General features: G+C 39.7%; 1 protein-coding gene across 1 annotated transcript; it reads right to left on the reverse strand.

The window, feature by feature from the left end:
* Window positions 1–261: 261 nt before the first annotated feature.
* On the reverse strand, window positions 262–20,382 carry lmf1 (lipase maturation factor 1). Its single transcript, XM_054598841.1, has 11 exons — window positions 20,167–20,382; window positions 19,060–19,369; window positions 18,081–18,091; window positions 16,531–16,679; window positions 8,802–8,867; window positions 5,514–5,681; window positions 4,880–5,060; window positions 3,753–3,906; window positions 2,436–2,619; window positions 1,751–1,863; window positions 262–725 (listed from the first exon to the last, which is right to left on the reverse strand). Exons 1-11 carry the CDS (start codon window positions 20,375–20,377, stop codon window positions 539–541), a joined length of 1,734 nt encoding a protein of 577 aa, XP_054454816.1. The 5' UTR covers window positions 20,378–20,382; the 3' UTR covers window positions 262–538.
* Between the last annotated feature and the right edge of the window lie 924 nt (window positions 20,383–21,306).

Raw genomic sequence — 21,306 nt, forward strand, 5'->3', positions numbered from 1 at the left:
AACCAGAGATATTGTCTTTTTTAGTCTACACATTCCTCCACCATCAAAATTTGGTGCCTACATTGCCCACAATGCAACTCGATCGAGGGCGGGTATGTTGTGCTAGTAGCGGCTAATGTAGCCTGTTCCTAACCACAGCTAAGCTAGTAAATGCAAGGAGACAGAGCAACAGCCACGACATGTTCAGCCTATTCAAAACGAAATTCTATTGAAGCAGTTTTAATGTTGGAATGTTCATTCAATACTGGGCTTTCACTGACGTTGTTTTGTGAAACAGTTTTTATTCATAGATTCATTCCTTCAATGAAACTTTAAAAAGCATCACATTGATTGGGAGAAAATATCAGGTTTTATCAAGCAGTTCGTCATGAAATATTGCAATGTAAGAAAAAAACACTCGATGGCTTCCTTGGTCCTTTGAACCTTTGTCCCACACCAGCAGCATCGCACTGAAACTGTCTTTGAACTGACCTCTCTCCCACCTCAACCACTGAAGTCCTCAGATTTCCCCTTGATGCTGCATTCAGGCGTCATGGCTTCAGCTCCTCTTTGGCGTTGTGTGCGGGTGGGGCCAGCTCCGGGACTGGAAGTAGCCCCTGAGTCCTTCCAGGTCCACGGCAGGGAAGTACGCTCCGATGCGTTTCCTCAGCCACCACTTCCCCTCTGCTGCACTGGTGCTGCCCGGCTGGCTGAACTTATACCTGAAATGTTCCCCTCGAACCCACCTGAGGAGGAGGAGGAGGAGGAGGAGGACACGGAAAAGGAGTTTAGTCCCATGAAATAAAAGGCACTATAACTGTCAGCATCTTGTCTCATTAAAGCCCAAAATCAGCCAGATGTGGTGCACTTCACTCCTCTTTGTCATGGGGTTGGAACAGTTCACATAGATCAGCTGTTAGCCATGTATGCTTGCAGCAATGTCAGTCTTTTCACCTCTTTGGACCAGAACAAATCTCTGTTATTATTACTATTCTCCTCTAGCGGCTGCTAGTCAGAGATGAATTAAAGTTAACTTTGAACTTGGATTAGAAACCCATGCAGTCTATAAACACAAGGTACAAATATTGTGTTTTAGTCAAGGTGTAAATTAAAACTCACCTGGAAGTGATGAATCCCATGTGGAACATGGGGCAGTGGTGCACTTTGGCCTCTTGTGGCCGAAATAAGTACGACAACAACAGACACATTTCATCCTGAGGACAACAAAAAAATCCCTTGCCAAAACTTTTTTAACCCAGCCTGTTTTGCATATAAAAAAAGGACCTCACAAAGATTATTTTGGAAAACCTTTTTTTCGAAAACACAGGAGCATAAATCTTACTTCCTGATAAATTGAGAATGGATCTCCAGAAAAGAAAATTCACACTTCTCCTCTCAAGAAATGATTATACTATTATTATTAATATTTTTATTTAGAAGTATACAGTATATTGTTCTAACAAATTCATTGTGAGACAATGCTCATCATTTACACATTTCAATTTTAGTTTTTTAGCAAAAGAACGACTATGTGCTCATTGCTTCACCAGAGGGGGCTGTAGCACAGAGAATAATTACACATGGGCAGAACGGGATTGTCATTAACTGCCGCCAACAAGCACATTTCTGCAACCAGAGCTTGAGCATTAATAGGACAAATGTGTGCTTTAATGAGGTTGATGTCGACACAAACTGATTTATGCTAAATTCCTCATGCTGTATGACGACCCTGCAGACGGATCTCTGCTGCGACTGTGTGCTCTGGGTTTACCTGGGAGTTTCTCTGCCTTTAAAGGGGTTGTGGTCGAGCAGGGAGAGGACAGCGCTGTCATTGGACAGCAGACGTCCCGCCATGTGGATCACCCACTCACTCTGCTCGTAGGTCTGTTTGGAAATACAGAGGCATGGTGTTTGAAAGGAATTGAAAATAAGACAGAGAGAAGGAGACACAGGGTTTGAAAGAGACGTTCATGTGCATTTACAGAGGCAGGGAGAGACGGAGGATGTTGTAAGAGTCTCTGATTCAAAATAATAAAGACGAAGGACAAAGAGTGTGTGTTGCATAAAAAGGGACAGGTGTGTAAACAGCAAGGAGATAAGGAGAAAGATACAGAGACTGGCAGAAGATAAGAAAAAGAGAAACACAGATAGAGACTGACTATACCAAAAGTAACCTTATTTTAGTGAGGTTAGTACATGAAACTACTGTCACCTAGTGGCTTGACACGCTTAATGCCACATAAGATGACAAACCAGCTAAACTCATGTCTCTATTTGTGTTTTTGCCTAGTTAACCTCATATTACCAGAGGTGACAGGATGTTTTTTGGGGAATGGAAGTCTTACATCTAAAGATATTGATTAATGACATCCATTTTGGCAAGAATATAAGCCAAGTTAATGTGTTTTTTGCTGAAGTGCACTTCATTCTGTACATCAACTCCTACAGTATCTCACCTGGAAGGCAGCAAACCACATGAGCCAGTCCAGGCGGTAGTGGTACGGTGATACGAGGCATGGCCGTTGGTAAACGTCCCCCGGCTTACACAGGAACTGGTACTCCTCCCACAGCGCCTCAGGGTCCTTGGGATCCTGGTTTAGAGTGCCCTGGAAAATCACCTCGGTACGCTCCTTGGTAATGCTGGACAGAGGTAAGGGAGGAATTAAGTTAGTAGGTAACGCTGATTTGTAAACCAAGACTAAATGCCTCATACAGTGAGGGAGAGAGGGAAGAAGGCTGCAGAGTGGATGTGTATAATTGCCAGAATGCAGACGATTTGAAGGTGCAGATGTCTTTACATGCACAGATTTCAAATCATGTGTGAAAGGATGTGTGTAATGGCAGCAGGAATGTGGCAAAATCACTTACTTATTCAAATTTTTAGACAGACAGACAGGTTCTGACCATAAGAGTTACAATGTTCCTTTTTTGCTGCATAGATGACACTCACCTGTTGCTTCAAGTTTCACAAAGCCACATTTTTTCTTGAAAAAAAAATATATTTGGTTTGTAGAAACAGTGAGGAGTTTGGTTTACTTTATTTTCTGGAAAGACACCAAGGACAAAATGTCTTTCCTCCTAATTGTGGCGGAGTTACAGCAGGAATCTCATGGACGGATACCTAAAACCTGGGCAATTAAAAACAAAACTTTTGAAATGGCTAAATAACTATCATAGAACTACATTTATTTTGTTTTTTGATATTCACAGAAGTGCAAAACAGTCTCCTAGCGCCAGGGAGTGAGGGGGAGCTACTGCAGGGTGCGCTAGCTAGTTAATTTGTCTCATTTGTGGCACATTTAAGGATAACAATACATTCATCATATTCAGTGCCCTATAACACTATTTCCCAAGACACTGTTTATGTCATATCTAGCTGCAGGATGCCCTCTACCACCCGGCTAACTAGAATTGTTATCTCTTCGATTCAAAGAAACAAGATAGTATTTTTTTCGCATTAAAACCTTTCTTAGAATTATGAGATCATCTTGTTAATCCAGAAAAACTGAGAAAATGTTTTTTTCTCAAGTGAATGCCTGAAAAGAACTTTGAAAGTTTCGGTTTCAACTAATAAGCGAACATGAATGTTAAATGGAACAGTGAACGATAACTTTATCAATTTTACATATGGGCATGTGAGTATGAATGTGAACCTATCCCTTAAAGAGCATTATAAAACATCTTAAAGCCTTACATTTAGACATGATTCGAGTGGTTTTTTCAAGCTGATCCACAGATACATAGTAGAACCTCATGACCTGAGTGTACTGTACCTGCCAAACGCCCCGTAGGTGTTGACGATGCGCAGCGGGTCGAAGGAAGTGTTCATCACCTGCTTGGAACTGAACAGGTTCATCACCACGGGAATGCTCAGGTAGCCAATCAGAACGCCCAAAGAAATGTTCACCACCCGGCGCATCAACATACCTGTAATGCATAGAGTATGTACACACATAAACACACACACACAAACACAAGAAGTGGAAAAGCATGTACCAATAGAAAACTCTAACATCAGTCCTCACACTCTGTCTAGACACTGCTCAAATTTACTTGTTTTGCCTGAAGAAGGTACTACGGCATTTTGTTTTCTTGTTAAATTGTGTTGACTTTTAGAGAAATATTGCATGTCATGTTTCTAGTCCAGGATTTCAAAATGAGACTGAGTGGCCCAGGAGAAAATTACAGCTTGCATCAAGGCGACATATTTGTTGGTGTCTGGCTGGTTCGTGTGCGTGTTTAAAAGTTACTGCTACGTTGCGTGTAAATCTATGTGTGTATATGTGTGTGTGATGACTTCAACACTTCCTCGGTGGAAGAGGTTTGACCGCGTGTTCCTTCCCACCTGTGTCTGCCTGCTTAACCCGCTCATGTTAAAGACATCAGCAAAATCAAACTGACACTTTTCTCAAATTGCTCAAATGATTAAAACATGCTGACGCTCCAGGTAAAAGCCTATTTTATATTCAACATCCCACGATAAGGCAAAGACACTAATGGGTCCAATGCGACCAATTAGAGAAGGGCCGCTGTTGCTTTTAACCACATTTTTAGAAGTCTAATTGTAAAAATGTAAGCCACATCCCATTAAATTCCCGTAAACCATGTGGCTTACTTGTCCTGGCTTCTCAGCTGTCCAAGAGCTAATCCCTTTTTTCCCCATAATTCCCTGTTTCTTCCATAATTCCCTTCCTCTTGTATCCATTAGCCTCAACTGTTAGAGATACCAACTTTCTATACAATAGTACAAGAGTCTCTGGACCCATTGTTTGGAGTCAGGTTTAACTCTTTGACTGAAAAGCAAAAAAGTGAAAAAAAGTGAAAATGTGTATTCTTTATTTGAATGAGTTGTCTCTCTACTTTTAGCCTTAGGAAGTTTGGTGGATACGGCCGTGAGTACCTTTGGTTGGTTTGGGGGTGCGTCCAGCTGAATCCTCATTCTGTATCTCGAGCACTGCCTTCTTAGCTCCGCCTCCAGAGTAAAACAAGAAGCCGAGCGACGCGTCATCAAAACAGGCCAGACTGGGAACAATGGTCAGCCAGTTAAGGAAACTGAGGTTCCCACTCACTATCAGAACCACCTAAAGCACAAGAGACGAGGCAGAGTGGAAAGACACACAGGTGGTATAGAATAGATTATAGTTCACAACTGTTGGCTTCATTATATTTCTTCACTTTAGCATTATGAGGCATTTTAAGGACTTTAGCCAACATGGATGACAAGTACTGACTTATTTTGAGTCATGCAAAATCAACTACAGTAACTTGAGCTCTGACATCCACTGCACATGATGTGCACATTAAATTTAAGTTCACAGTGACACATAATTCGATAAATACACAGTTAAAAGTAATAAAACATCTGCTTTAATCATCAAGTAAACATGTTTAACCATGTAATGCTATGACTCATCCAAAAGAAAGAACTAAGACGTCCAAACTACCAAAAGGCCGAACAGCAAACCACTAAAAGTACAGGTTTTCCCTCACAAGTTGCAGTCAGTGACATCGAGTTAGTGAGCGGCGCGAGTTACCTGGAACAGGATCTGGATCGCTCCGTTGACCATGCACATCCGCCTGCCCAAGAAGGTGAAGAGCGGGAAGATGAGCTCGATGAGATGGTTGGAGAACGTCTCGAAACGATGAAACCACCACGGGGAGCGGTGCATGTAGTAGGACATGGGGTTGGGAACTGGCTGGGTCTGGGAGACGGAGAGAAAGAGAATAAAAAAAGAGGACAGTAAGAGGAGAAAATTCGAAACCTAGACTATTTTTAAGCTTTTGATGATGCCAGAGTTGATTGATTTTTTTTTAGCAAGTTTCAGAAAAGAGGGGTTTGTCAATATCATGACCTTCTCACCATGGATTTTATTTCCATGCATTTATGCATAAGAGTTTAATACCTGTACCAAACATTTTCTTAAATGTACACTTAATAACTTTATTTAGATATATACTTCTTCTACTGCTTAAAAATGCCCGTTTTCTCAGCTTTACTTTGGTGCTAAATGTTGCCTGAGCCCAGGATGGAGAGAGGAAACATTTCCATGTCTAAATAAAGGCGGAACTTTATTTAAATTAAGGAAACCCCACCTACAGACAAAAAAAACAACACGTACACAGAGCCGTGCTGTGTTCGTGGACGTATGATTAAGTGTGTGTGTGAGAGGTGGTTGCATGCGAACCGTGTAATAGCTGGACATGCAAATAGTGTCAGGTGAGGTGGTGAAAAATAAATACAGGACAGAAATAGGTGGTGGGGAAAAGAAAACAGGACACTGGCGCGCTCGTCTATCCTCTAATTGTTTTTTTATGGAATGGAAGGAAAAGAAGTGGGGGGGTATTTAACCTGTAGCTCACCGAACCACCCCTGGAAATCCAAAGGGCAAAGAGCCTGCAACCTCAGACGACCAAACAGCCCCCACCTGGCCTGAGAGCTAGCTGCGTTACAACAAACAAACCGGGGCAAACAAAACGCCGCCTGTGCCGAAACACACCCATGCAGGAGGGGGTCTGAAAGAGAGCAGTGTGTCAGAGGGGGGGTTAATAAGGCCTCACCTGGCGCCAGAGGCTTCCGGTGCTCTGTATGTATGTGTGTGTGTGTGTGTGTGTGTGTGTGTGTGTGTAAATCTACATTACCCCCAAGGCCGTTGACAGTTGAGGTTGGAGCAGGTCAGAGAAACTGACCCAACGTGGAATAAGGTCCATAATGAAATACGATTTGTAAGGCGACAACATTTTTGTAACGCACTACATTTCTTTATATTTTAAACACCTGTCAGCGTGTAATTCAAAGAATCTCCTTTGCAGAGCATTTTCTCCCATTTCAGAGTTGAATTCGGAGTTCTGTCAAAGCCACATGGTAGCTTTTGTAAGTAAATGTGGCCACACACGGCAACTCAAGGATGAGGGTAAAAAAATTAAACGTAGAATTTGACTTACATTTTGAAAGGTGAACATTCAAATCAGCTGAATGCGTAATTAGGCAAATGTTTGCCAGCTTGTCCACGCAAAAACCCTAAAGACACTGACCGATATATAGCTGGATGAAAAGTAGAACAGAAATGCACAAGGACACAGTAAAGCACATCATAAAAAAAAGAATTGATTTAAAGCGTAATGGGCACACACACATGCATTAAGGAAAGCAGTTAGGAGACAGATATATATTTAGATATAAAACGCAGTAGGGTGCATTGGAAGCCACACCATACTGATTTACATATGAAAATACCCAGCTTACATTTCAATGGTACACATGATTCTCCTTGTTAAGTTCATCAAGTACAAATGCTGACACTGTAGCGGGCTCACATTTTCCTGCATTTATTGCGAAAATGTTTAGGTTAGTACCATCAACTTGTAGAAAGCTACTGGTTGCATGACAACTAGCGGCTCCTTGTTAATGTTGCAGGAATTTGTTTTGTCATCTATGCTTGCGCTCTAAACTCAAGTAAGCCATTTTAGTGGACAACTCGAAACTGCATTGCTCCTGTATATGTTCCTCAATCATATATTGGCTACTTAAATTGACACTGTCAGCAAATTAGTACTTTAGCTTTAAAACAAAGCTAAAGTACTGACTTTGTGACTCACTATCATAATCTACATAATGCACAGAGGTAAAACTACATATACAAAGAGAAACCCAAGAATAATTTCCCCTGGTCAGTCTGTTTCATTTGATTAATTATCAGAGAGGACAGAGACCATTTGGTATTTTACATAATCAGAGATAATGAATTACAGTGGTGGATAAAATATCCTACCTCATGTTTCATTTACCATTTAGTGATTTTCATGGAATTAGCAATGCTAAAACTGTTCTAACCCTGGGAACCAATAATTGGGGGATACATTGCAGCAATCATGAAGTGTACCAGCAAACCGAAATACATTTATTTTCCTAATAAATGGAAAGGCAGAAACCCTAACTGCAACAGTGCAAATATGAGGCATATCATTCCTGATTCCCTTCCATTTCAGACTGTGAAAGTATCTATATTTTATTCCTGATATGTGCATGAGTGTCATCTCCAGTCATCTGGTCCCATAGGAGCCAGTGCATTCCTGTCTGTGTTAATTACAGCAGCCGGACCTCCTGCCTCTGCAGCTCCGTAACACAGAGCAGTGGGATTAACACAACCTCATCGTCTGCATAAGAGACTGTTTTTATTGAAACCCTCGACAGCGTGGTTACTGTAATGTGTTGCCCTGGTGTGGTTGACCTGATGCAAGTTAATTTCCATCTTGTCATCATCAACGAGACAAAGCCATGGGACAATGTTTTTGCATGTTTGGATCAGTCTTATCTGATAAACCAACTGACCTAACCTGTCCTAACGACTAGTGAACATAGCGGAACAACTCCAGCTTCTCAAATGTGAGGATTTCTGAATTTCTTTTGAAATCATTTTACACCAAATATCTTTGGGTTTTAGACTGTTTGTTAAGCAAAACAAAGAACAAAAAAACTAAAATCGGAATATATAACTTCGTCAATAGAAAAAAAATTATGAATCAATAAAATAATCCTCCAAAAACAATCAGTAATTGCAGCCCTGAAGGAAATTATGGTTTCCTTGTCCGTGGAAAGTACTAAAGTTCTTTCAGGCTTCTCATATGAAAGTCTGAGCAGCTGATGAAAAGGTTGGTCAGTTTAATCAATTTATAGCTGATGTACTGCATTTGGCTAGCTAACGCGGTAGCATGACACAGTGCAGGGGAACACACACACACACACACACACACACACACACACACACACACACACACACACACACACAGAGTAAATTAAATACCCAACCATTCCGTACACACACCTCGTAGTGGTAGTCCATGCATGTGAGGTCCCTCCAGCATTTGTCGCCTCGGATTTTTATGAGACCCTGAAAGAGACAGAAAACATACAAACAGTTTATTAGTTCTGTTATAAATTAAGTCAAATAAGCAACCATCAACAGCTCATTAGAAAATCAGATTACCTATAACATTCATTCAAATCCCATAATTACCTGAATGGTCCAAAAGGAATAAAACCTTACCCTCGCCCAGGTGGGTACATGAATGGAACATGAGCTATAAATGCATTGACCCTAATTAATTCACAACTATGCTCTGAAAACAGAGGAGGCATGGTTATTTGTAGGTAGGAATCTGTAATCCACATAGTTAACCACATTTAAAATGAACAGATTAAATGAATCAAGAGGGCATAAAGTAAAAGTAAGGAGGAAGTGAGCTGCAGTGTGGTGGGGGCGACTGTGCTGTTAGTTCTGGTCTGAATCGAGCAGTACAATCGTACCTAGCGTATGTATATTATATGTAGTTTTGAAGATATAATTAGGAGGGTAAATATTGATGTAATGGCTTTTGCAGAAATGTGTAAAGTGCACATTTAAAATTAGATGTTCAGGACCACTCTGCATTTACTGGGAGCTAGGAGACTGACTTTAGTTACAGGTTGAGTACTAACAATAAGATATATTTTAATTAATCAACTATATAGTGACCTCAAAAGTACAATAATGGAATGAAACAAGACTAGGTGGAAATCTAGTAGTTGGCTGGACCGTGTTTGGCCAAAGTGCTAAATTGTGGTTGAAGAGATACAGGGATATTCAACGGCCTCTATAATGTGAATTCCAGGATATTAAAGATTAGTCTGCAATTTTCTGTACTGGTTCCAGTAATATATGCTCTTGGACTGAAGTATCATATCAAATGATAAGGTTAAGCTACATTTGAGACAATTAATTGAGGACTGCTTGAATTTAATAAATTCAATAATATGATTATGCTATTTTCAACAATTTGTTAAAGTGTTATTCAGTCGCCAGTGGACGGATGGAAGGCACAGGGAGAGGCTTTGTTGAAACAGTGCTGCAGTAATAAATCCTAAAACCCTGAAATGAGTTAGCATTTTTGAACTTCTGGTCTCGACTCGGAATTAAATCATAAAAGTATATTTACCGCAGAGCTGATTTTCTGTAATAATCCAAAAGCCAATGGAAAAATCCCATTGGCTTTTTGTCGAGGGCACAAGTGCGCTGCTAACTTCCGGGCTGGCCTACAGAAATACGTCATCTTTGCATGACTCTTTTCACTTCTAAATGCCGGCAGCCAATGGGCAAACTCCAACTCAACCTACCAATGGTGTAACTTCGTCTCTCACTCAGAGGTTTGCGTTCGTAGGGCATTTGTTTCTTGCCATTCGCTCTTGTCCATATATTTTCTGAAAGATAATCTTTTGTTTCTCATTGAGGAAAGATTATTCTGATACTCTGATCACCTTGCACACTACAAAATGGACAGTCTGCCTTAAAGAACTAATCTTGAAGAACAAATCTAATTGGCTTGGTGTCTGAACACATCATGATGTGCTCTGACCTTCAGGACCCAGCAGCACTCTGTCCCACTAACAGAGAGCTTCACACAGACAGGCAATAAGCACTAATTAATCTGACTATACAGGGTGTTAGGAACCTAATGCTCTTTCTAAAAATCTAAAGAATTTTATTATGCAACATGAAAGAAGAGAGATATGCTTCTGTAGCTCCAGGTATGTCTTCATTTTGGGACATGAAGGAAATCACTAACTGAGGTAGATGGCACAGGTAATTACCCCCCCACACTGACACTTATCAGAAATTGCTCAGAGTGGGACACACTGAATGTGTCCTCTGCTCCAAGCCTGTTTTTCCCCAAATGAACTAAATAAAGCTATCCAGGACACGAGACTGTCAATATTGACACATCAGTCGACCGCATGGAATGCAGAATAAATCATCCGCTAACTTTGCACATTTCACTCTGATTATGAGCTTTGGCTGCTGACTGCAGCTGCTGGCTGGTGAGATGAAGTGGCAGAAGATGCTGCCAATAATCCAATTCAGTCATGAGACCCTGAAATGCCATCAATTACAAACTGACATACCTCTGACATAAACAGAGCACAGAGCCCTGAGGAGGGTCGCTGATGTGGATTAAGCAAATTTCCAGGAAGAACACTGAGATTTAATTAAGAGAGTAACAAAAAACTTGTCCACGCTATTTTGATACTCTGAAATGTATATAAACTTGTTGCTAGATTTAAAGAAAATTGTAAATTCTCAATGTATTTCATCACTGTAGGACACCATGAAACATTCTGTCAGCATGACACACCAATAAGTCACAGTAAGAAGTGATTTGATTTGCTAAAAAAGGAACTTTGGGAGACTTAAGTTGACAGTTAGCCCCTTATGTTGCACCTGTAAGCAATTATTTTTTTTTTTTTTTAAATCTTGTCATTTACAGATGGGTGGTTACAGGACCTTGAGATCCACAAGCCAAATGAAAAGTATGCAACAATCTGAAAAAAGCTAAGCTAGCTAATGCTATGCTAAAGGAATGCTAACACTACGTTGGCCAATCATGCTGATATATCTCCTGGTATCCAGCCAAATAAAAGCCCATAACGTTAGTCTACCTTTATGACTGTATATACTACATTCCATGTTTTGAGTTGTATTCCCTGTGTAGGGTTTTGTGTTAGGTCATCACTTCTTTTTCTCACTCACAGTTAACAGTTGGTTTAAATTGTTACTTCAGATCATTTTTTTTTGTTTTATTTCATAAAGGTGGTCCAGGTTTAGGAAAACTAATTCAGATTTTTCATTTCAAAAGATAACAGAGGAAAACAAATGGGGGGAAGAAAAGGAGGTTTTTCAAAAGGTCAGTTTTCTTCTAGCTTTTATCCTACATCCTGTTTTAGTATTAAAGAGTATTTGAACATTTGAAAGCTGATTCAAATTAGAGCACCACAAAACAAAACTCTTATCCTTATATACCAGTTTTTTGCCAAACTGTTCCTTGTAACTTCATAGGTTTAAGAGAAGAAAACTTTATTTTTCAAAATAGGTCAGATCCACTTTGTAGCAGCAGTAAAGCAGAACCATAGGACCTCATCATCAACTACACTTGTACCTCAAAGTCCCTGTCACCCCAGATATTTATCATATCAGTTGTCTGCCAACACCCTGGATGAGTTGGTCTGCCAGAAACACCCAAAATCCAGAAAACGATCCAATCTGCACTCACAAAACACATTCTCACGCTTTCTCTAATCCCAGTTAACACCCCTAAACTCCACACCTAGCATGGCATTTCCAACTGTTGGAGTGTTTAATGCAGATGTTCCTGCCAGCAGTGAAATGTGTAATCCAATTCAAAATCTCAGTGCCAGCACTTTAAACAGGAAGCTCATAAACATTAGCAGAAAACCAGAGAAATTAATCATTTAACCATTGCTTCACAAGAAATGTCCTCAGGCAACTCATTCAGATATTAGTTAAACATCAAGAACACCATATTCACTGGCTTTATTATCCATTAAACAACATGATTCATCTAATGTGTTTTCATTAAGGAAAAATGAATGCTAAAACATTCAACACTTAACACTGTAAAAGCTTATGGACTACACCGAAATATAGCCTGCTTCCTAACAAAGGAGTAAATGAGCGCAGCAAGGCTAACAGTTTCCCCCCACTTCCGATCTTTGTGCTAAGCTAGGACTAGGCTAACCACGTTCTGGACATATCTCTATACTAGAAACAAAAGATTAAATTAATATAAACCTTATGTGATTATGAAAAAAGCCAGCATAAATGCATATTTCCGAAAATGTTTTTCTCCTAGGAAATGCTATGCTATCAGTAAACTGCAGTCAAGTAAAAATAGGTCTGTTTCAATGTTTTAAATCTTTTGGTGGCATGTTAGAAATGAAGCCCAGGTATATATATATGCTGCAATCCATTTTAACAGGGAAGTTGAAATTTACGTGATTTCAAATCAAGCACCACCTGGAGTCTGATTAACGACCGGATTAATTCCAACAAACCCAACATCAAAAATGCAAGATGGCTGCTAAGCGCATCAACAGCAAAAAAATAAAAATTGGTATTGTGCTGTTAATTAACACTTCTGTCTTACTTGTGTCTCATTAGATCAGTAACTCATACTGTACTGCCCAACTTCTTTCTATGGACATGTTGCTACGGTGTTTGTATGTGCAAAATAATGAAGTATTGCATTAGTATCAACTGTTACTGCTAACAATGGCTAACCTGGCTGGAGCAAACCCCATAAACTTTTCAGACTACTTGCAGCCACTGGAAACGCAGTCAACTTGCATGTGAAGTAATTCCCAGCAGGTAAATGGAATGCAGCAAAAGACTAGAACAGGTAAAAAAAATTGCTTCCATTAATATGTTGTATGGGCTTTACTGGGACTGTTAATTCACTGCAGCACTAAGTCCCATGGCCTAGACTGAGAGACTGCAGGGCCAATTTTAACAGAGGCTAACAGCCTTTAATATGATGAAGAACTTCAGTGACGTGTACAGATGGTGAGAGGCTGGGGAGCCTGTAAACAAGTACTTTAAAATGTATCACTCCAGCACAATAACTAAATAGCGGTACCACATCTTAAAGCGCTATTACTGCATTGACGTCCACTGAAACCTCAAGCTAATTAATTTGTAGAAGAAAAAAAAAGGAAATTTAAAAAAGTCTATAGGACTGCATATCAATCAGCACTGCTTTTTCGCTCTGCCTTTATGTAAACATGACTAATCATAATTCAGAATGTTTGCTGTGAGCCACCACGGTCCTATCAGATCACATTAGCTACACTTTTTTGTAGCGTCTCGCCTGATTACCTGCACAGTCCGATGATGCAAACAAGCTGCTGCAGCACAAATCCCACCAGCTGTTTAATGTCCCAACCCAATTCACATGATGTATGAACACATCCAGCTAAGCTAATTGGTACACCAATAAAGGCAATTCATCTATTAATTAGCAAATATGTCCATGTTAACATTCTTGGTTAGCATAACATATGGTCAGCTGATTTTTTCTATTTATGCAGCAACATGTTGGAAATGATTATGTTTAGGCAACCTGCTGTGCCAATAAATACTCTCTCTGTGTGTGTGTGTGTGTGTGTGTGTGTGTGTGTGTGTGTGTGTGTGTGTGTGTGTGTGTGTGTGTGTGTGTGTGTGTGTGTGTGTGTTGAAGTTCTGTTAGTTCTGGTGGGACAATTAACTCCCGTTTGAGGCGGTGCTTTATCTAGCTTAGCAGAGCTTAATATCAAAAGGTAACCAAGGCAACAGGAGCATTTGATTGCTTCAATATTAATAGGATACTTTCCCACAACAACGCTCATTAATGTTTTTTTAAGCATTTGCATTGAGTTATTGCAAAACAGCTGGTTAAAACGATAATAAGGGGAGGAGCCCATCCAAAGCATTAATATAAGTTACAAATCATAATGCATTTAGAAAATATTGACGTGACAGATGCCACCATGACAGCATGTACCATGATGTGGGGACAGAAAAAGCAGCATCACTCCACACATTAGAGATCAAAGGATGTTACCAAAGTGTGACAATTATTTAGACATTTCTTAGTCACGCTGCGGAAAAACACCCAACCAACACGATGGGTGGGCTCATACACACCATCTACCACTAATTTCCTACGAGGAAGGGGTCCTTTGAATTGTGCGCTGAGCCGTGTCGTCCTCACAAGCAGAAAGCGCGTAGAAGTGACAGAGCAGTGGTGAACCACGGGCTGTCAGACAGATAAATGCCTGTGACCAGGGTGGATCAAACACTGAGGGACTGAGGCAGGGGCTGTGCTGTACTTCACACTGCTGAGCTGCTACACAAAACACACTGTGACGGACTCTTAGCTCTTCCTAGTCTCAAACAACTGGAGCTCTCGCCCGTATCATCATGTATTCTGGAATGGATCTGTCTCTTTGAAGTAAATGCAAATGCTATTTCTGGGAGTGTTGATTACACATTTAAGTTTTCCCTGTGAACAATTAGTTTCCTTTGTTTATTGGGTGACATCGGAATTTGATTTCCTGACAATCTTCCAGAGTTCTGGTTGTCTGACATACTTACTAGCACTTGAATGCATGATTTTGACAAATTACAAAAAAAAAAATGAAAATCTCATTGTAGAAATCCCAGATCTGGATTATCGCCTAAATCTAGTCATCTGATCCAATTTTGCTAAAAGTTATCGGCTCTCTGCAGATTTTAGAATGTATCATGGTGACTTCTTGAACTACTTTGCAACACCAACACCTTCTGTTACCGTCACTGGAGGAGATGAACCCATTTAAACATTTAAAAATCTAAAATAAACACAAGCAGAACTTGCATTACAATGCAATATCTAGTCAACAACAACGTATAATGTAGGGTTCAATTCAAATTAAGAAACAAGTAAGAGAGTAGCCAACTGTAATAAACAGATTAGGTGGATGTTATGCTGAAACAGCGGACATACTGTTTGAACTAGGACTATAACAAATCTGCCAACTTTTCTCAGTTAATCAATAATAGTATTTAAAATATAAGTTAATTTAACTCGAATTTCCCAGAGCCCAAGGTTATGTAGTTAAATATCTTGTTTTGGCCAACAAACAGCCTCAAACTAACAACTTTCAATTTACTGTCATGCAAGTCATGAAAAAGCAGCAAATTTTGACATTTAAGAAGCTGGTTTCACCATCATAACATGTCTGCTTGAAAATTAAATTATCAATTATTCAATTAGTCACACAAACATTTTCTGCCATCCGATCTATTGCTGCACAGCACGCACGCACAAAGATTATATTTTTTGTCAACTTGACATTTCCTTCTACCCTTGAGAACATAAATGCAGTCAAACATACCATGATTCAATTGTAAAAGTACATTTCTGCAATCAGCAATACTGTAGCAGGAGTGCAGATGAGGTGTTTTAAGTGGGGGCTTTCTAACTTTACATCTAAACACTCACTGACTTTGCAGTTTGCTGAATGAAATTAGTTCTCTACAGTCAAACAGGGCTGAGGGGGTTCCCCTTGTGTTTCAGCTCTCTTCACGGCCCTTGTAGGAAAAATCCTTCTGGATTTGTGGCGACTGCAGTGATTGGCAGATCTAACCGAGTCGGTGGTCTAAAATTCACCATGGAAACTGTCAAACAACCAGACATGTTGTTTAGCCGACCATATATTTGGGTTGGATTTCTAAATACTGGCAGTGTTTTATAGCAAACTGCTCCAAAAGAAACGATCTCAAGTCAGGAGGACAAACACTGAAATACCCAAGGGAAATAAAATGTTGCAAAATGGTTTTATGTCTCCATGTTGGCCTGCTGCATGTATTCAGGTGTGTGCGTGTGCGTGTGCGTGTTTGTCTGTGCACAGTACATGTCTTTCTGCTTAGACTGGAATATCATCAATGTCTGTGCAGGGTCTCCCCACAGGGAATGTGTTAGTCGAGGTGCTGGTGGCACTGAATGGGTTTTAGTTAATAAGACATGTTCGGACTTAACTCCAATAAATTGTGTTTTATTGTGTTTGACATGTTAAACAGCTGTTTAGAGAAGTTCTATGAAAAAAGAAGACGTTCTTTAGGGTTCCGTCAAAAACAGTCTATCTTGTTTCAGTCCGAGAGGCGCAACACACCTATGTATGTGTTTGTAAAGTGTTTTACTCACAGCTCCTAGCATGATGCGAACGATGAGCCATCTGAAGGTCCAGATGCAGATGAGGGAGGGGGGACAGCGGCGGGGGACCTGGGATAGAGTCCACACCGGACACAGGAAAATGGCCAGAAATCCTGTCTCCAACAGCTGAGTCTCCCAACCTGTACAAATATTCAGAGAATCATTTGTAAAAAAAAATGTTTTCGTAGCTCAAAGCAGAATATCATGTACTGTAATGAAACAGTTTGATGCAATGGTAAACGGTGTGTACTAGCTTATTATAACCGTATTGGCTTAGAGCTAAAAGCTAATTTAAGCAGGATAATGTGCCTGCAGTGACAATGCGCATGCTGATGTTAAGTAGGTATGATAGAAGTATGCTAACATTGGCTAATTAGATGGTGCTGGCAAAACAAGGAAACCAAAGTTTTTACAATTCACCAAAGTCATTAGGATACATCCTGCATGTCTGTGCAAAATTTGGTGCCAATCCATTTAGCAGATGTGGAGATATTTCACAGGATAAGTGAGATCTTTGACATGCTGGTGGAGCCAAATGACATGTCAGGGATCACCAGAATTAGTAGGCTTTATTCTCTGAGGACCATAATTGTCTGTATCGAATTCCACTTCCATCTTTGAAATATTTCAGTAGCCGTGCAGCTAGCCTGGCAAGAAATCACAAGTGATCAGCAGAATGGAACGTTTGAAATCTGCAGTTTGATTACAACTGAGCAAACTTCACCTCCTGATGAAGACCATTTTATATGGTCAAAAGTCCCAGAAGACCTTATGTAGGTACCTTGTGTAAAGATTATTAAACCTCATTTATGAGTTTTTTTATATTTAAAAATAAGCTGAACAAGGTCTGTCAAGCATGCTATTCCAGAGACTAATGCCCCGAACAGCAAACAGAACATGTCCTCTGTTTTTTTTAGTCTAGACTTGGAAACAATTGTTGGAGCTTAGTCTGCAGACTTAAAGCTTCAACCGTCAGCTACAGGGTGATAATAGGTCCAAGAGAAAACAGAGAGTGAGGGTTAAAGACAGTGAGAGTGAGAGAAAAAGAAAGAAAAAAAGTTTTTAAAAAAGAGAAACAGAAGCCACAATCCCCAACCACAGACATTGGCCTGGCGTCTCTGACTACAAAGTGTTATTAACCAATCACAGAGCTGCCACTGACCTCGCCACTTATCTGGGCCGGAGCCCTACGTACAAACTCCCATTTATTCTGTCTTAAGTCTTTCCTTTCTGTCCTCCCCCCTCTATTATTGCGTTCCTGAGAGTTTATTGGGTTCACTTTAAAAGTAGGCACTGTCCTGCACGTCAGTAAACCAGCATGCATTGCGATTTAACCAAATAACTGTCTGTAAACTAGCTGGGGAACAACAGTGAGAAAGCTGAGAGTGTCAATCAGAAGCATAAGTATAAAGCAGATTCATGCTGTGATTGTGCCGTTTTTATTTTTACTCTGTGAGGTGAATTCACAATAAAATCATAAAATCCTACTTGAATTATACATAAAAGGGTGGAGGAATTTGGTGTCGACAGTGTTCACTTACCGAAGGAGTACCTAGAAAGAGAAGAACAGAAAACAAAAAGGACACGGAAATATTAAAAAACTCTGACATTTTATAACATTTTATAACTTTTTATAAAAGAAAATTCTCATGCATTTATGTCAATTAAAGCAACTTATCATACTACTTTGGATATGGTGTGTATTCACCTTGTCTAGTATGTTCAATGTGAGCAGAAGACTCTGACAAAAGAGTGTGCACGGTCACGCATAATATTTATGCTCAGGGCGTCACAGCAAGAGTGTCGTGTATAAATTAACACTTTGATGCACTCCTTAATGCAACAAACTAAGGGGCTGGAATGGAGTAGCTATAATGGACTCAAGGTGAAAGAACTGATGATTATTTTCTTTCTTTCTTTATATTTTGGCCACTTTAGGGACATGGGAACAAACCTATAAAGCCTGTTTACACATCTAAGAGTCACAAAATAAGCAATAATTGGGAGTTTTGTCTCTGTCCACCTGATGAATGCAATGTGCAGTGTTTACTCTCTTTTTAGCTTTGATTTGGGTCTCAACCAACTCAGGCTTTTTTAACCAGCTAAATGCTCCAGTTACTGACTTGGGTGGTTAGTGCACAATTGTTTATCGGAGCTTTCTTTTATTTTTTGATAATCGCTGCCTTCTGTGGCTGGATAAAGAATTGATGAGAGTTGCAGGCCAGGAAAAAAAAAAAAAACAATGATCCAAAATAGACCAAAAGGATCCAAACTGCTGCAAAGTTACCTGATAATGCTCTGTGTGTTCATAAATACAAGCATTCCCTCTCACGCAGCGTTAAAAGATCACTATGATATAAGGGAATTAAATCACAAAATGTAAAGATTAAAAGAAGGTTTTTAATCTGGCCATTTTATTTAGCAAAATTGTATATTTAGAGTTCTTGTTTCACAGTTTGTCATCTACATACAATCACAGCTGTATGGGAGTATTTATGTTTGTCTACATCCAAAACTCACCACAGCTGTCCCACGCTGACCAAGGAGTGGTAAAGCACCCACAGCGTAACCATGACCACCATGTTGGCCATTCCCGTCACCAGGACAAACGCAGACAGCGCCATCCCCACCAGGGCGATGCCATCCAGGTTGGCATCCATCTCGCTCCAGTCTAGGAACCATAGGATGGAGGGTGTGTAGGCGAAGGCGGCCATGCCTATCTTTCCTCCCACATAGCGCTTCACGCTGTTGAGGTAGTCCTTGCAGGGCATCAGGCCACGCTCGCCTATCAGCTGCTTGTTCTGGTTGTACGCGACGCTGAAGGCCACAACTGCAGAGAAGAGAGGAGACAGCAGGGGCATTAAAAGGCTCAAACAAAGAAGATTGCGTATTCATTTAATTCATGCATGGTCACTTCTCCTGCGGCGAGGCCAAATCTGAGGTCTGAGGAGAGCCAAATTAAGAGAAATTGAGCTGCGTTTTGTGGATGATGTTGTCATTCTGGCTTCACTGGACCGTGACTTCCGATCATGCACGATAATAACTTGCTGCTGAGTGAGTGGGTCAGATGTGGTCTGTTGGAAGATCAGCTACAGCAGGTCTGAGAATGTGGTTTTACAGATGCAACAAAAAGAAAAAGAAAAATCTATCTAGGTCATGGAAACAGGAGGCTGCTGGGATTACATTCCTGAACAGGAAGTTCATTTGCAGAGAGCATCCAAGATGGTTTGCCCACAAATGTAAAACCCCAGGCAGCATATCGTTTTATTGATTGGGAGGAGACTGCAGGACAAACATTGGAAAGCGTGGAGGGATTTGCACAAGGAGCACAGGAATACCCTAAAGAGGAGGTGGAGGAATGCTAACATAACACTATTTAAGTTAAGTTTAAATACAGGGCTTCTGCATTGGGGTATTACTACTTTACCTAAATAAATAAAAAAGTCTATTCAATTTCTAATGAAAATCAACACTTCCAATACTCAATTACCACTGGTAACTAATACTGGTACAGATGTTTTGTACATATTAAAAAGGTGAACTTTTAGCCTTGCAGTATTTTGGGTCAGGTAACGACTCCCCGTCACTGACAGTGAACACATCACCGTTCAACTCCGACGTGCTTACGGTAAATAAAGGCGACGGAGCGCAGCAGCACGATGCGAGTGAGCCAGTAGGTCCCGGTCTGTAGCGGCCGGAGTCTCTGTCCTTCCTCCGGGTCTTCGCGGTTGTCCGCTCCATGCTCCTCGCTGCTGTCGGCACACTTTGACTCCGTCGTTCTGCTGTCAACACGTCGTTTCCTCACGGAGCTCTGCGAGCTGTCACCGGCGGCCGCCATGTTTACGGGGCTTCACGGTCATGTGACTATTAGGACGCGGAAATGCTTCATCATTTTTGTAATTATAATAATATAGATAATTGAATTATTGTTATTATTATTATTATTATTATTATTATTATGAATCTTATTATTATTATAATTATTAATAATCTTATCATTAATATTATTAATATTTGCATTTCTTGGAATTTAAATAATAACGTAATAAAAAAAGATAAAGAATCAAGAACAAAACTGTAATTAAAAAACAAGTTCTGAGCGTTTCCTCTTACTTTGGGGGCATTGGTCTGTTGTAATAATACAAATAAATAATATAATAATAATAATAATAATAATAATAATAAGCAGCGACAGGATTTAAATGTTATACTTGCTCAAGATGGAGCTTATTTGAAGTACTTGTATATATATATATATATATATATATATATATATATATATATATATATATATATATATATATACTGCTGTAGTGTCTATTATCTCACGCTATATGATACATTGTGCGCTCATCTTTTGTCTATAAGAAATCTAAATACTCACTAAATAGGCCTATGTAGAATAGTTCAGAATAAAGTATATCATTTTTTTTTTAAGTAAAGTGAGGTTTGCATAGTGTTTATCCTAAAATAGCATAACATTTAAATACTTAAGCAAAAAAAATGTGATTTCTTTCTCTAAACGTGGAAAAATCAACCCAGCTCTAATTGCTACTACTCGAACCATCATAACACTTTGTTTTAAATGTTTATAATTTGCAATAATAGTTAATATAGTTTTTTTTTCCTGTCTGTAAATATTATATTTCAGTTATTGTGTTTTTCTACTGTTTTTATTGCTTATTTATAATACTTGTTTTTTATTTTTATTTTTTACTTTTCATTTTTATTTTTATTTTTATCTTGTCTTTCTTCTACTATGTCTCT

Source organism: Anoplopoma fimbria, chromosome 5 (assembly GCF_027596085.1).
Source record: "Anoplopoma fimbria isolate UVic2021 breed Golden Eagle Sablefish chromosome 5, Afim_UVic_2022, whole genome shotgun sequence".
NCBI lineage: Eukaryota > Metazoa > Chordata > Actinopteri > Perciformes > Anoplopomatidae > Anoplopoma > Anoplopoma fimbria.

Excerpts from the sequence above, each read along its gene's own strand:
- lmf1 (XM_054598841.1), bottom strand. The coding sequence starts at position 20,377 with ATGGCGGCCGCCGGTGACAGCTCGCAGAGCTCCGTGAGGAAACGACGT. Across the intron at positions 8,868-16,530 it reads TTCGCATCATGCTAGGAGCT|GGTCTCATAAAAATCCGAGG; the intron begins GTGAGTAAAACA and ends TGTCTCTTTCAG. Across the intron at positions 5,682-8,801 it reads GCATGGACTACCACTACGAG|ACCCAGCCAGTTCCCAACCC; the intron begins GTGTGTGTACGG and ends TCCGTCTCCCAG.